Below are 15,303 nucleotides of genomic sequence, written 5' to 3' on the forward strand. Positions count from 1 at the left end.
AGTGAAAATGAAAAATTACATTTTTTTACACAAAAATGCAGTTCTGGCTCAAAATTTTTCATTTTCACAAGGAATGAAGGAGACAAAGCACCCCAAAATCTGTGCCCCAATTTCTCCCGAGTACGGCAATGCCTCACATGTGACCAAAAAATACCAGTTGGGCGCATGGCAGGACTCAGAAGGGAAGGAGTGATTTTTGGATTTGGCAGCACAGATTTTGGTGGAATGAATGGTGGGTGCCATGTTGCATTAGCAAGACTCCCAAAGCACCAATACAGTGGAACCCCCCCACAAGTCACCCCATTTTGCAAAGTACACCCCTCAGGGAATTCATCTAGGGGTATAGTGTACATTTCAAACCCCCAGGGGTTTCACCAATTTTGATACAACTGGGCAGTGAAAATGAAAAATTACATTTTTTTACACAAAAATGCAGTTCTGGCTCAAAATTTTTCATTTTCACAAGGAATGAAGGAGACAAAGCACCCCAAAATCTGTGCCCCAATTTCTCCCGAGTACGGCAATGCCTCACATGTGACCAAAAAATACCAGTTGGGTGCATGGCAGGACTCAGAAGGGAAGGAGTGATTTTTGGATTTTGCAGCACAGATTTTGGTGGAATGAATGGTGGGTGCTATGTTGCACCAATACAGTGGAACCCCCCCACAAGTCACCCCATTTTGCAAAGTACACCCCTCAGGGAATTCATCTAGGGGTATAGTGTACATTTCAAACCCCCAGGGGTTTCACCAATTTTGGTACAACTGGGATGTGAAAATGGAAAATTACATTTTTTTACACAAACATGCAGTTCTGGCTCAAAATTTTTCATTTTCACAAGGAATGAAGGAGACAAAGCACCCCAAAATCTGTGCCCCAATTTCTCCCGAGTACGGCAATGCCTCACATGTGACCAAAAAATACCAGTTGGGCGCATGGCAGGACTCAGAAGGGAAGGAGTGATTTTTGGATTTGGCAGCACAGATTTTGGTGGAATGAATGGTGGGTGCCATGTTGCATTAGCAAGACTCCCAAAGCACCAATACAGTGGAACCCCCCCACAAGTCACCCCATTTTGCAAAGTACACCCCTCAGGGAATTCATCTAGGGGTATAGTGTACATTTCAAACCCCCAGGGGTTTCACCAATTTTGATACAACTGGGATGTGAAAATGGAAAATTACATTTTTTTACACAAAAATGCAGTTCTGGCTCAAAATTTTTCATTTTCACAAGGAATGAAGGAGACAAAGCACCCCAAAATATGTGCCCCAATTTCTCCCGAGTACGGCAATGCCTCACATGTGACCAAAAAATACCAGTTGGGCGCATGGCAGGACTCAGAACGGAAGGAGTGATTTTTGGATTTGGCAGCACAGATTTTGGTGGAATGAATGGTGGGTGCCATGTTGCATTAGCAAGACTCCCAAAGCACCAATACAGTGGAACCCCCCCACAAGTCACCCCATTTTGCAAAGTACACCCCTCAGGGAATTCATCTAGGGGTATAGTGTACATTTCAAACCCCAAGGGGTTTCACCAATTTTGATACAACTGGGCAGTGAAAATGAAAAATTACATTTTTTTACACAAAAATGCAGTTCTGGCTCAAAATTTTTCATTTTCACAAGGAATGAAGGAGACAAAGCACCCCAAAATCTGTGCCCCAATTTCTCCCGAGTACGGCAATGCCTCACATGTGACCAAAAAATACCAGTTGGGTGCATGGCAGGACTCAGAAGGGAAGGAGTGATTTTTGGATTTTGCAGCACAGATTTTGGTGGAATGAATGGTGGGTGCTATGTTGCACCAATACAGTGGAACCCCCCCACAAGTCACCCCATTTTGCAAAGTACACCCCTCAGGGAATTCATCTAGGGGTATAGTGTACATTTCAAACCCCCAGGGGTTTCACCAATTTTGGTACAACTGGGATGTGAAAATGGAAAATTACATTTTTTTACACAAACATGCAGTTCTGGCTCAAAATTTTTCATTTTCACAAGGAATGAAGGAGACAAAGCACCCCAAAATCTGTGCCCCAATTTCTCCCGAGTACGGCAATGCCTCACATGTGACCAAAAAATACCAGTTGGGCGCATGGCAGGACTCAGAAGGGAAGGAGTGATTTTTGGATTTGGCAGCACAGATTTTGGTGGAATGAATGGTGGGTGCTATGTTGCATTGCCAATACAGTGGAACCCCCCCACAAGTGACCCCATTTTGCAAACTACACCCCTCAGGGAATTCATCTAGGGGTATAGTGTACATTTCAAACCCCCAGGGGTTTCACCAATTTTGATACAAGTGGGCAGTGAAAATGAAAAATTACATTTTTTTACACAAAAATGCAGTTCTGGCTCAAAATTTTTCATTTTCAGAAGGTATGAAGGAGAAAAAGCACCCCAAAATCTGTGCCCCAATTTCTCCCGAGTACGGCAATGCCTCACATGTGACCAAAAAATACCAGTTGGGTGCATGGCAGGACTCAGAAGGGAAGGAGTGATTTTTGGATTTTGCAGCACAGATTTTGGTGGAATGAATGGTGGGTGCTATGTTGCATTGCCAATACAGTGGAACCCCCCCACAAGTGACCCCATTTTGCAAACTACACCCCTCAAGGAATTCATCTAGGGGTATAGTGTACATTTCAAACCCCCAGGGGTTTCACCAATTTTGGTACAACTGGGCTGTGAAAATGAAAAATTACATTTTTTTACACAAAAATGTACTTCTGGCTCAAAATTTTTCATTTTCACAAGGAATGAAGGAGACAAAGCACCCCAAAATCTGTGCCCCCATTTCTCCAGAGTACGGCAATGCCTCACATGTGACCAAAAAATACCAGTTGGGTGCATGGAAGGACTCAGAAGGGAAGGAGTGATTTTTGGATTTTGCAGCTCAGATTCTGGTGGAATGAATGGTGGGTGCTATGTGGCATTAGCAAGACCCCCGATGCACGGTGAAATGATGAACCTAATAATCCATCGATGTGTGGTATATTTTGAAACACTCCTTTATACATAGGCCGGGTTTGTCGGGGCAAGTTTCACAGTGGAAAATAGTTTCCTTTCTTATTCCCTTTTTATAGCAAACTTTGCACCTTTTTTGTGTCCTGCCCTTTCTTGCAGTGGAGGGGATTTCGTTGGGAAAATGCTGCCCTGGAACAATACGGGGGCCAGTACTAGAAGTACTGGGGCCCTCTGCCTGCTGATTCCCAAATGTTAGGCTCTTTATGACTTCCTCTTGAAAGTGCATAAATGTCCCCCTCTGGCCGGTAGAACGGAATAGCACGTAAGCGTTATACAGTGCCATCTGGATGATATACACGGCCAGCTTCTTGTACCAGATATTTGTTTTCCGCAGGGCACTGTACGGCTTCAGTACCTGATCTGAAAGATCCACTCCACCCATGTACTTATTGTAATCTAGGATACAATTTGGTTTTGAGGTGTGGGTACTGGTACCTCGTACAGGGATGGAGGTGGTACTGTCTCCATGAATTGTTGTCAGTATAAGGACATCCCTCTTGTCCTTATATTTGACCAACAACATATTTTCGGTGCATATTCCCCTGCTTTCACCCCTTCTCATTACTTGGGCAATGTGCGTTTTGGGGAGGCCTCTTTGGTTCTTGCGCACAGTACCGCAAGCTGCTGTACCTCTTGAACCAAGGGCCTTAAACAGGGGGATGCTGGTGTAAAAGTTATCCACATAGAGGTGATAACCCTTATCCAGGAAGGGGTGCATTAAATCCCAGACAATTTTTCCACTAACACCTACGAGGGAGGGGGGGCATTCTGGTGGTTCAATTCTTGAATCCTTCCCTTCATATACCCTAAACTTGTGGGTGTACCCTGTGGTGCTTTCACACAGCTTATACATTTTTATCCCATACCTTGCCCTCTTACTGGGAAGGTACTGGCGGAATTTAACCCTTCCTTTAAAATGTATAAGGGACTCGTCGATACTAATACATTTATCAGGGATGTATAGCTCTGCAAATTTGGCACTGAAATGATCAATGACCGGCCTGACTTTGAATAGCCTGTCAAAGGTGGGATCATCTCTGGGTGGGCACTGTGCATTATCGGTGTAATGTATAAATTTATGGATTGCCTCAAAACGAGCCCGGGGCATGGCCATACGGTGAAATGGGGTGCTGTACAGAACATCTGTACTCCAATATTGCCTAATTTGTGGCTTTTTTACTATGCCCATATGTAACACCAGACCCCAAAACGTCATCATCTCTACTGCATCTACAGGGGTCCACCTAGCAAATGATGACGTGGGGTTTTGAGCAATAAACTGCTGGGCATATAAATTAGTTTGGTCCACCATTAAATTTATAAAATCATCAGAGAAAAATAATTTAAAAATGTCAATTTCTCTGAGACCTGTTGAATCAAATTGGATTCCTGGGATGGCCAAAAACTCAGGAACCTGGGGCTCAAAATTGTCTGGTGGTGGGGTCCATACGAGATCAATTATTGGGAGGGGGGGTCTCAGCTGCTCTACGGGGGCGTCTTTGAGGGGGTCCCTCATCATCAGAGGAGGAAGAGGAGCTTAAGACAAATCCTTCAAATTCCCCGCTTGCCTCACTTGCTGTGTCAGAGTCAGAGGCAAGCATGGCATATGCCTCCTCCACCGAATACATTCTCCTGGATGACTGGGACGACATTTGGGATGACATTTGGGATGCCATTTATATTTTTGTGTTACTGGTAGTGAAATGTTTCAACACGTGTATAGTGTAGGGGGGGGTACAAACTTTATTTCAACCCGGGGGGTATGTAGTGTGTATGTATGTAGTGCAGAAAAAAAAAAAATACAAAAATAAAAAAATTGAAGGGTTCAAAAAAAAAAAATGGAAGGGGTTAAAAAAAAAAAATGGAAGGGGTTAAAAAAAAAAATGGAAGGGGTTAAAAAAAAAAATGGAAGGGGTTAAAAAAAAAAAAATGGAAGGGGTTAAAAAAAAAAAAGGTCCTGCGCCAAAAATTGAGCACAGATGTTGGTCAGTAACGTCCGTCACTGAACAGCGCTCAAAGGCAACAGGAATTTGATTAAAAAAAAAATAAAATAGATCAACCCTGTGCCGAAAAAGCTGATCAGTGATGTACGTCACTGATCAGCGCACAGTGGCCACAGGACACACACAAAATCACAGTGTGTGTAAAAAAAAAAATGTAAAAAAGACCCCACAGCACTCACAAAAAATAAAAAAAGGTGATCAGTGATGCGACACTGATTACCAGTGAGGGGCAGCAGGTGCACAACCTTTGGTGGTACTGACAGGTATATATAAAAAAAAAACCTCTGCACCCCTAAAAAGTTGCTGATCACCTCAGATATAGTGATCAGCACAAAAGGCGGGGGCAGCAGACACAAAATTTAGCACTCTCTATCACTCTCTGTCACTATCTCTCTCTATCTCTCTATCTCTCACTATCTATCACTCTATGACACTGCAGCAGCAGCACTGACAGGTATATCTATATATAAAAAAAAACCTGCGCCCCCAAAAAGTTGCTGATCAGTTAATTTATACTGATCAGCACAAAAGGGGGGGCAGCAGTCAGTTATAAAAAAAATATATAGCACAATCTGTCACTATCTCTCTATCTCTCTCTCTCTATCTCTCTCTATCTCTCTCTATCTATCTATAGCTCTATCACACTGCAGCAGCACAAAATATAGCACTAGGCCTCTCTATCTCTCTCTATCTCTCTCTATCTCTTTCAGTTATATAAAAAATATATAGCACAATCTGTCACTATCTCTCTCTCTATCTCTCTCTCTCTATCTCTCTCTATCTCTCTATCTATAGCTCTATCACACTGCAGCAGCACAAAATATAGCACTAGGCCTCTCTATCTCTCTCTATCTCTCTCTATCTCTCTCTCTCTAACTCTCTCTCTATCTAATAAATCGCAGCAGCACAAGATGTCACAGGATGTCACAAGATGTCACAAGCATAAGCAATCTCAATGATCAGGTAAGTATTTTGGATGGGTTCTGGTCAGTATAGGCGGCAGCTGGGCACGGTGACCGCACTGCACGCTATTCCAGACCGGAATGGCGTCTGCAGTGCAGTCACCGTTAGTTTAAACCCCCCTCCATGGCTGTGATTGGTCCGTCGGTCCGACGAACCAATCACGGCCTTTGGGGGCGGGAGGGGTGAGGTGGGGTGACACCAGTGTCACCCTTACACCCCGCGGTGATTGGTGCTGTACTTTACAGCACCAATCACCTCCGATCCCGTGTCACCGGCGAACGTTATTCGCCGGTGACACAGAAAACGCTGTGAATGGCTGTTCACAATGAACAGCCAATCACAGCGATCGCCGACGGGGGGGCGGCATCGCCGCCCCCCCTGGGCATGCACGGACATGTCTGCTGTCAGGGACAGCAGACATCGTCCCTCTGTCACTGCGTCTCTAGACGCAGTGACAGTTTTAAGCCATGACGTATATATACGTCAACGGTCGGGAAGTACTTCCCGGCCATGACGTATATATACGTCAAATGTCGTGAAGGGGTTAAATACTTCTTTATTTTAATACCAGTTAACAAAGGCTAAGGGGGAGATTCAATCGCCGTCGAGCATCTCCCGTGGGGGAGATGCTCGACGGGCCCTATTCAATGCTGTCTTCCCCGACAGCATTGAACAGGGTTTCCTGTCAGAACGAGCCCGACATCTCTAGCTGTCGGGCTCGTTCTGCCGAGAACAGCCGGGAAGTGACGAGCTGCCGACTGCAGCTCGTCACTTCCCGGCCGCAACTCGCGGCCACGCCCCCTTCTCGCCGCTTGGCGGCCGGGACATTGAATCCCGACTGCCGAGCTCCAGGCGAGCTCACCGAGAACGGGACAGGGGCACGGCTGTCGCGCTAGCTCGACAGCCGTGCCCCTGACATTGAATACCCCCCTTAAGCTCAAAATTAAATAAATTATGGTTTTGAATCCACTGAACATCACATGAGATTACTTTAACCAGCTCCCTAAACTAGCACCATTTCTACCTTTATTTTGCAGCTAACAATTTGATCAAAATTATGAAGTAACAGTAGTTAGCCATTAGACCATTAGCTTTTTTTAAAGCGGCGATCATTTACACTACAAAATCAAATTAGTTTTGAAATGTAAATGATTGTCGCTTTAAAAAAACTAGAGATTTCTTACCAAATCTCTCACTTTCTGAGTTTCTCATCCTATTAAATCTCACCCATGGTGTGAGAATCCGAGAGTGAGAGAATTTGGGAGAGTTTTCCCTTTTTTTTTTTTAAAGCTGCAATCAACAATATGCAAAATGAACCTGGTTTTTCAGCGTAAATGATTGCCGTTTTAATAACATGGGAAAACTCCCCCAAAACCTCTCACTTTCTGATTCCCACGCCCTATTACATTTGGCCCCATGCATCTTAAGGCACATCTGTATTAGTGACTTTAAAAGAAAACTTTTGCTATTCTATTCTTTATTTAAAGAAATTGGAACAATATACAGTATGCTAACTGTACAACTAGATAAAACACAGAGACATCAGATACAATGATTCATTCAAAATGGCTTTTAATCTAAAGACATTTCTAAATTTGATAGTATCTATGCAATAACCTAAACAAGCCATAAAAAGTTAATTTGAATGCGTTGAATACTGAAAACTGAGTGTAAGCTTTGCAGACTGTAATTGAACCCACCTTGTGCTTCCTTCTGGATTTTGCAGAACTTTTATCAGTAGATGTGGCTGGCATTTGAGGCTTGTGTTTAAAACCTGTATCCTTTGCTTCATTCTTTAAAACCTCACTTTCAAATGTCTCTTGACCAGGTATTCTGGATAATAAAGTAAGGTCTATTTTTACCCATAAAGACTTAAGGTCTTCAAATTCCCTAAGCGGAGAAAGAAGTTCACTTTGTACAACAGGAAGAGGAGAAAATGGCTCCTCCAGATCAATATGGACCTGGTCTAGTGATATACTGCTGCTATTACTGGTTAAGCTGCTCACACTTAAGATGTTGCTGCTACAGTCTTTTGACTTGATCGGATTCGTGGGCCCGGTACAAGCCGTTGATATTTTAACCTGCAGAACTTCTTCTTGATCAGTGTTAGAATCTGACGCTGAATCAGTTTCAATAAATTCCCTAGATTTAGGAACAATTTTGCTTGCCCCTCTAGCTTTCTTTTTCTCTGAAGTGCTTACTGTGCAAGTCCTTTGTTCTTTGCGTGGTGCAGTTTTAGCAACAGTAGCTTTTGCCCTTGCTTTTGGTGGTTCTTGGCTTTCTCGTACATCTTTCTCTTTGGGTGTGCTGCTGGTGGGGTTTGGTTTGTTCCATGTGTAGTCCTCGGCACTGGAAGTTCTTTCGACTTTTTTTGGTTGTTTCTTAGCAACAGCTCTTTGCGGAGTAGGTTCATTATGAGCTGGTGACTTTTGTTTCAAAGGTTTTGCCTCAGGGGGTTTTTGGGGAACTCTAGGTTTATTTTTTTCCCGTACTGGGCTCAGCAGCTCCCTATCTTTGGATAGGGCCTCAGGTTGTGGAATAAGACTGTTGAGTTCTCTTTTATTTTCCCCTTCGATCTGTTGGTTATTTTGCGTTCCAGAATTATTGTCTGAATGTACCTCGTTTTGGTTGTTAATTATTGTTTTGTTGTGTGGGTTGACTTTATTTAACCACTTATCCAATTGCCATTTGTTTGTGGAAGGTGGTTCTGGCTGTGAATAAAACCAAAATAATATTTTCAATATTTAAAGTGGAATGCATACTGTACATTAAAATACATTTTTTGATTGTCCTTATAATGGTCACAACAATGTTGACTATTTATAAAAATGGCTAATTAGTAAGCACACTGGATGTTTTCATTTTAATTTATATCATTACCCCAGAGAAATCTAACAAAATAAAAAAGCAAAATTAGCCAAACAAAATATAAATGTTTATAATGTTGATTTTATGTCTCTCTTGAATTCCTCTGCAGACAAAAAACGAATTGCTCATACACAATTCTTAATATATAAACATACTTAAAGTAAATGAAACAATACGGCAAATGAGATACATAATTAGATTTGTACTGTAATGTAAGATTTATTGTAATATAATTTTCCTTATATTTTTAGCACTTTATGGACTGAAGAACATACAATATAACATATACAGTATATCAAACAGAAAATTGTTAATGTATTGGTTAGTAGTACTAATTAACTGCAAGCCTTTAAAAGGTCTTGAAGCCTTTACGACCTTTTTTATTTAATATTGTTTCTCTTTATTAAGATTAATACATACCACTTCTCTGCTTCCAAGCCCTAACAATGATCCCTCACATGGCTTTTTAAACACTAAGGGCGAGATGTACTAAGCCTTGAAATTGATAAAATGGAGAGTGATAAACCACCATCCAATCAGCTCCTACCTGTAATTTTTCAAACACAGCCTGTAATATGGCAGTTAAGATCTGATCGGCTGGTGCTTTATCACTCTTCATTTTATTACTTTTCACACTTAGGGGAGTATTCTGGTTCACTCACACAATCATTCTCTAATGGACAAAACCATATGCACTGCAGGTGGGGCAGAATTAACAAGTGCAGAGAGTGTTAGATTTGGGTGTTTTATTGTTTCTGTGCAGGGTAAATACTGGTTGCTTTATTTTTACACTGCAATACAGATATCAGTTTGAAGTACACCCAAATCTAACTCTTTCTGCACATGTTACATCAGCCCCACCTGCAGTGTATATGGTTTTGTACATTAGAGAATGATTGTGCCTTTGCAAGTGAACTAGAATAACCCTCTTAGTACATCTGGCCCTAGGAAGAGATTTATCAAGGTATGGAGAGAGAAAGTATCAACCAAACAGCTCTTGCCCTTGTAAAATGACAGCAATTAGCTGTCTGGCTAGTACTTTGTGTCTCTCCACTTTATCTTGTGCATGCTGACAGAATGAAGGCTACACAGAGGGGCAGGAATCTACTTTCAGTTGCATCTCCAGTACAGGGCATAGAGCTGGTGCAAAATGCATGCTGAGAATGATGAACAGAGCGACGGGGGTGATGATGAGCTCACATACTTGTAAAACAAAGAGAAGGAGACAGATGGGCAATTTTCTACTAGGCAACATTCACGGATATATTTACCTCCGGGGTTGCATTCCGCTTTCCTTCATTACATTCACTGTCACTCGAGCTGCTCTCACTGTCAGAGTCTGATTCTGAGCTGGTCTCAGACTCACTGGAACTTCCAGAACCTCCACTGGAATTGACCAGGTTGGCACTGTGAGCTGTCGGTAGGGGGAGGCCGCTAGAAAAATAAACATATTTTACATGAGTGTTTGACGTATTACAACCGATATTCATAGACAGTATTTGCTGGAAGATTTGCTGGAAGTCTGCAATCTCATATTGTGTTTGTCTACATTACACACGACAGTAAACAGGTAGCGTACACTATGATAAGTATCTTATTCTACATATATTGTGTAAAACTTCCCTTGCACTTACTAAATAAACAAATTTACAATTAAACATTTGTCAACTTTTCTGTTACTCAAGCTACTTGCACAAAATGCCATAATTATTTTTAGAACTGGATTGATAGGAATGTACACTAATGAGAAATAATGGTATATTGTAGAATAATTCCCCAAGTTCTAGCTGAATAGTCTTGAATTGCAGAACATGAAATAACATAAAGTGGGCAGGGTATATTGGCTGTTTCAGAAGCCAGGTATATTTTGTCATGGTTTTTTAATAATGGAGGGGCAGTATGTTTCCTTTAGTTAAAAACAAACAAACATAATTACTATAATTGATGGGTTCACGTCAAAGCTATTCAATTGTTCCATTAATTATCAGAATTGTTGCACAAAATAAACAGAGTTTAGCCATATATAGGCTAATCACTTTTAATGCCTTTATTCATGCCACCTCAGGAGGCTGCAGAAGGAATGTATCCCCACGTGGCGCGAATGGAGCAACAATTGAATCACACCGTCGGGAGATCATTATTGGCAGCCACTGGGGAAAACAATTGAATCACCCCTTAGGTGCTTATTAAAAAAAAGAAAGCCTCATTTAACTGTTACATTCAGTCATTTAAAGCCAAGCTGGTTACATGTAAATATTCAGTTTTAATACTTGAATAAAACAAAGAACAGATGATAACAGTTTCTTTCACTTAATCACCAACTCACCAATAATTGTCTGTAACATTGTCATAGGTGTCATCGTGAGAGCATGAAATGCTTATTGGGAAAGACAGCAATCCCTGATAAATACAGCAGCACTAAACCCATACAATATATTCTGTAGGTGGCATATTTCAAATAGAATTTGATTTGTCAGGATCATGTCAGCTTACTGAATTAGTATCAGAATTATTTCATGCTACAGCTTTATAGCACAAGTCCAAATGAATTTATGTACAGAGTTTATGGACATAGTGGGTTATTCAGACCTAATTACAGCACTGCGATTTCGCAAGGTGGAGGATTTGATCAAGTGCGCATGCATACGGATCATTGCGCTTATGCACAATACCATCAGCACCATAATCAAGTGCCATAAAGATATCCTGGCCATCCAAAATGTTCCCATTGTGACATCATGACATCACATGTACCTGCCCACACTCCCAAATTCTTAGATGCACAAAATGGTTTCATCCACTGTATGTGGGCAGTCTACTAATGTGACACACGTATAATGCCTACCTCCAGAAAAAATAGAGCCTGATTCAGACTTGTAAGCAACGCCGATGTTCACTGAGCTGAGCATTTACCAGTAGACTGTGCACGCATCAAGGTACTCTATCGATGCCAGCTGCAATCAATACCAAAAATCTAGTGCTACGGATTGTTGAGGAGACCTTAAAACAGTAGCAGCTGATTTCTTTTTTTTTCTTTTATGGGCAATGTTAGACTGGGTAAAACAATGTGTGCCCTAACCAACAGCATAACCGATATAACATTATAGTGGCCGGCCATACACACTGACTGATATATCCATGACCATGCGATATATCAATCACAGCCAAATTTAGGATGCAAGTCGTCACTGCCAGGATAATCCCATTGGAAGTGCAGCACACTTGATGGTGACAAACCAGGACTATATATATATATATATATATATATATATATATATATATATATATATATATATATATATACAAATCTGAATGTATGAATTGGCTGGTAGTGTTGACATTGTAAATGTTGACATATGACACATCAATGTGACACATCAATGCTGGCAAGAGCTAGAGGTGCTCCATCTGACGGGGAGGCATGTGTGTCTCACACACATGCGCGTCCCCGTCAATTGGCGACGGAATCCCTGCCCTTCTCCGCTTCAGGGAGAAAGGCAGGGTTGGGGGGGGGGAGCTGGGGGGGACCAGAGGGGAGTGACGGGGAGAGGGCGAAGATCTCCGTTGGAATGAGGCGCACAAGCATCTTGTGCGTGCGCCCCCGTCCAACGGATAGCGGGGGCTGGTGGCTGGTGATTCTATTGCCAGCCCCCGTCTGAATGACAGAGGCTCCATCTGTACCAGTATATTTTTGGATTGTGGGAGGAAACCGGAGTACCCAGAGGAAACCCATGCAAGCACAGGGAGAATATACAAAAACTGTACAGTTAGGGCCTTGGTGGAAATCAACCCCTCAGTGCAGTGAGGGAGTAATGCTAACCATGCTAACCATTACACCATCTGTGCTGCCCATTAGTAAATTTCCCACTTAGTCTCAGGAGTGGGTCTACTATGAAACTAATGAACCTTACACTTCAGTGATATTTACCTAGGAAGGGGCCTGGAAGCAACTTTTTAATGAAAAAATCCACAGAGTTTTTAAGTGTTTGTTATTAAAATAAGGTTATTTTTGTGAAAGATCATCACTCATTTCACTTGTACATTTTATCACCAAAAATCATATTTTTACTTCTTGTTTTTACTCTTTGGTTATAGAACCATGACAGCCAGGCTTCTAGGAAAGCATATCTGCTATTATACTGTAGCTTGAACACAAGTCACTTAGGGGCCGATTCTGGTTCACTCTTAGTGAACTAAATTTGGCACCTGCCTCTATGGTTGGGGTTTGCGCATGTGCATTTCTGCGCATGTGCAAACCCCGACTGCAAACGTCCTTGGCGATATAAAATATCACTGGGCTGTTCACAGCAGGGAGGGATGGGGCGGTGGTGACACTGGGCCATGGGAACACCCCAAGTTTCATGGGTGTCCCCACAAACATGCTGGACACTTCTTTGGGAGTGCTTGTGGGACAAAGTCTGCAGGGAGCGGGCTGTTGACACCACATGACGTCAACTGTCTGACCTGTCTTAGTCCCGGCGCCCGCAAATATAAGTCAGTCTCCACTGACTTATATTTGTGAAAGCAGGGGAAATCATTTGATGGTCGACCCAATAAATTAAAATTCAGCAAGAAAAATGCTTTTAAAGCATTTTATTATAATGTAAGAAAAAAGAACGTGGGGCGCTCAAAGGTAAACAAGATCAAACAATTTATTAAAAACACTTAAACAACACTACATACACTAAAATAGCAATCGAACACGGTCACTAAACATTTAAACACACATTGGGCCCAATGTTAAAAGTACACTAATAATGCAAATAGCCTATGGTTTTGGGAATAGGTATTAGCTTTTAGATAAGATCAACTTAATAACTCCTTGATTGGAAACTTGATCCTTTTTTGGGGCTAAGGATCATCTGATTGGGTGGTGGATGTACACACTGACAGATCCAATCTGCCTTGTAAAGTCTTATTGCCGGTGATGTTACATAGGAACCCGTTGGAATTGGGTGGCAAATTGCTTTTTCAAATAAAGTCAGGAGCCTTGTGGCACAATCCAAACAGTAGCATGGTATGTGTATCTTACCACTTCACAGGGCTCACACCTAATAGGCAGTGTATGTGGAGCCTCAGCGTCCGCTCCGTCCCGCTGCCTCGACTGACCCTCTGCTCAGAAGTCAGCTGGGTTGATTGCTCTATGTGAGCCGTCTCCTGGTCACAACTGATAGTCCTCTGTACACTCCGTACGGCACTCTGCCACAGCGTCCGACGGGTGTCTGTGCGCTGTAGTCAGGGGGAGATCAGGCTCTGGAGTTGTGGAGGTAGTTAGGCGGGTGTCGGCAGAGATGCTTATGGAACGCGTTTCGCCGCACTCTGGGCGGCTTTTTCAAACCTCGACTGACCCGAGCAGAGGGTCAGTCGAGGCAGCGGGACGGAGCGGACGCTGAGGCTCCACATACACTGCCTACTAGGTGTGAGCCCTGCAAAGTGGTAAGATACACATACCACGCTACTGTTTGGATTGTGCCACAAGGCTCCTGACTTTATTTGAAAAAGCAATTTGCCACCCAATTCCAACGGGTTCCTATGTAACATCACCGGCAATAAGACTTTACGAGGCAGATTGGATCTGTCAGTGTGTACATCCACCACCCAATCAGATGATCCTTAGCCCCAAAAAAGGATCAAGTTTCCAATCAAGGAGTTATTAAGTTGATCTTATCTAAAAGCTAATACCTATTTCCAAAACCATAGGCTATTTGCATTATTAGTGTACTTTTAACATTGGGCCCAATGTGTGTTTAAATGTTTAGTGACCATGTTCGATTGCTATTTTAGTGTATGTAGTGTTGTTTAAGTGTTTTTAATAAATTGTTTGATCTTGTTTACCTTTGCGCGCCCCACGTTCTTTTTTTCTTACTTTGTCCTTTTGTGGAGGCTGCAGGGTAACAAGCTACACCACAGTAGACCCTAGCGCCAAAGACAAATTTTCTATTACTGTAAATTTTATTATATTGGCATGATTAGAAAAGATTACCCAGTCATAATTGTGCTAGGCTCTTAAAGATGAATGCAAATGATATAACATAAAAATGAAATAAAGTAACAGCATTAAAGTAATAAAAACACAGACATACATGCAGACACACTGACACACAACATATGGTAAAAGGATTAACAAAAAAATGCATCTATTAATTGTGGATACGTTGAGCAACAAGTGGGATGTCCCTTTTGATAACCTGCTATATGAGCCTTGAAGCTGCTTGTGGTACTAATGATACCAGTCATTGAGAGGATATACATCTGCTTATAAATGTGGACTCGCTAATACAAACTGGCATCTGAAGTAATTGCTACTAACTACTTACCAGAGCTAAAACAATCCTATTGATTTTTGTGCATTTAATTCTACCCTAAAGATGTTTGAGGATTAATGTATTTGGCTTTTAATCCTTCTTGAACTAGTAACCTTTTATTTCAACATTTGC

General features: G+C 42.0%; 1 protein-coding gene across 3 annotated transcripts in view; it reads right to left on the reverse strand.

Annotated features, from left to right (window-relative positions):
• Positions 1-15,303, reverse strand: part of AFF2 (ALF transcription elongation factor 2) — a 481,449-nt gene that overhangs the window by 54,651 nt on the left and 411,495 nt on the right. For all 3 annotated transcript variants that reach the window (XM_083159453.1, XM_083159452.1, XM_083159451.1), the window contains exons 10-11: positions 10,138-10,300; positions 7,699-8,709 (exon numbers count right to left, since the gene is read on the reverse strand). In XM_083159453.1, the coding sequence (XP_083015579.1) occupies positions 7,699-8,709; positions 10,138-10,300 (1,174 nt within the window). The remainder of the gene's footprint in view (positions 1-7,698; positions 8,710-10,137; positions 10,301-15,303) is intronic.

This window comes from Crinia signifera, chromosome 9 (assembly GCF_055691185.1).
Source record: "Crinia signifera chromosome 9, ASM5569118v1, whole genome shotgun sequence".
Classification (NCBI taxonomy): domain Eukaryota; kingdom Metazoa; phylum Chordata; class Amphibia; order Anura; family Myobatrachidae; genus Crinia; species Crinia signifera.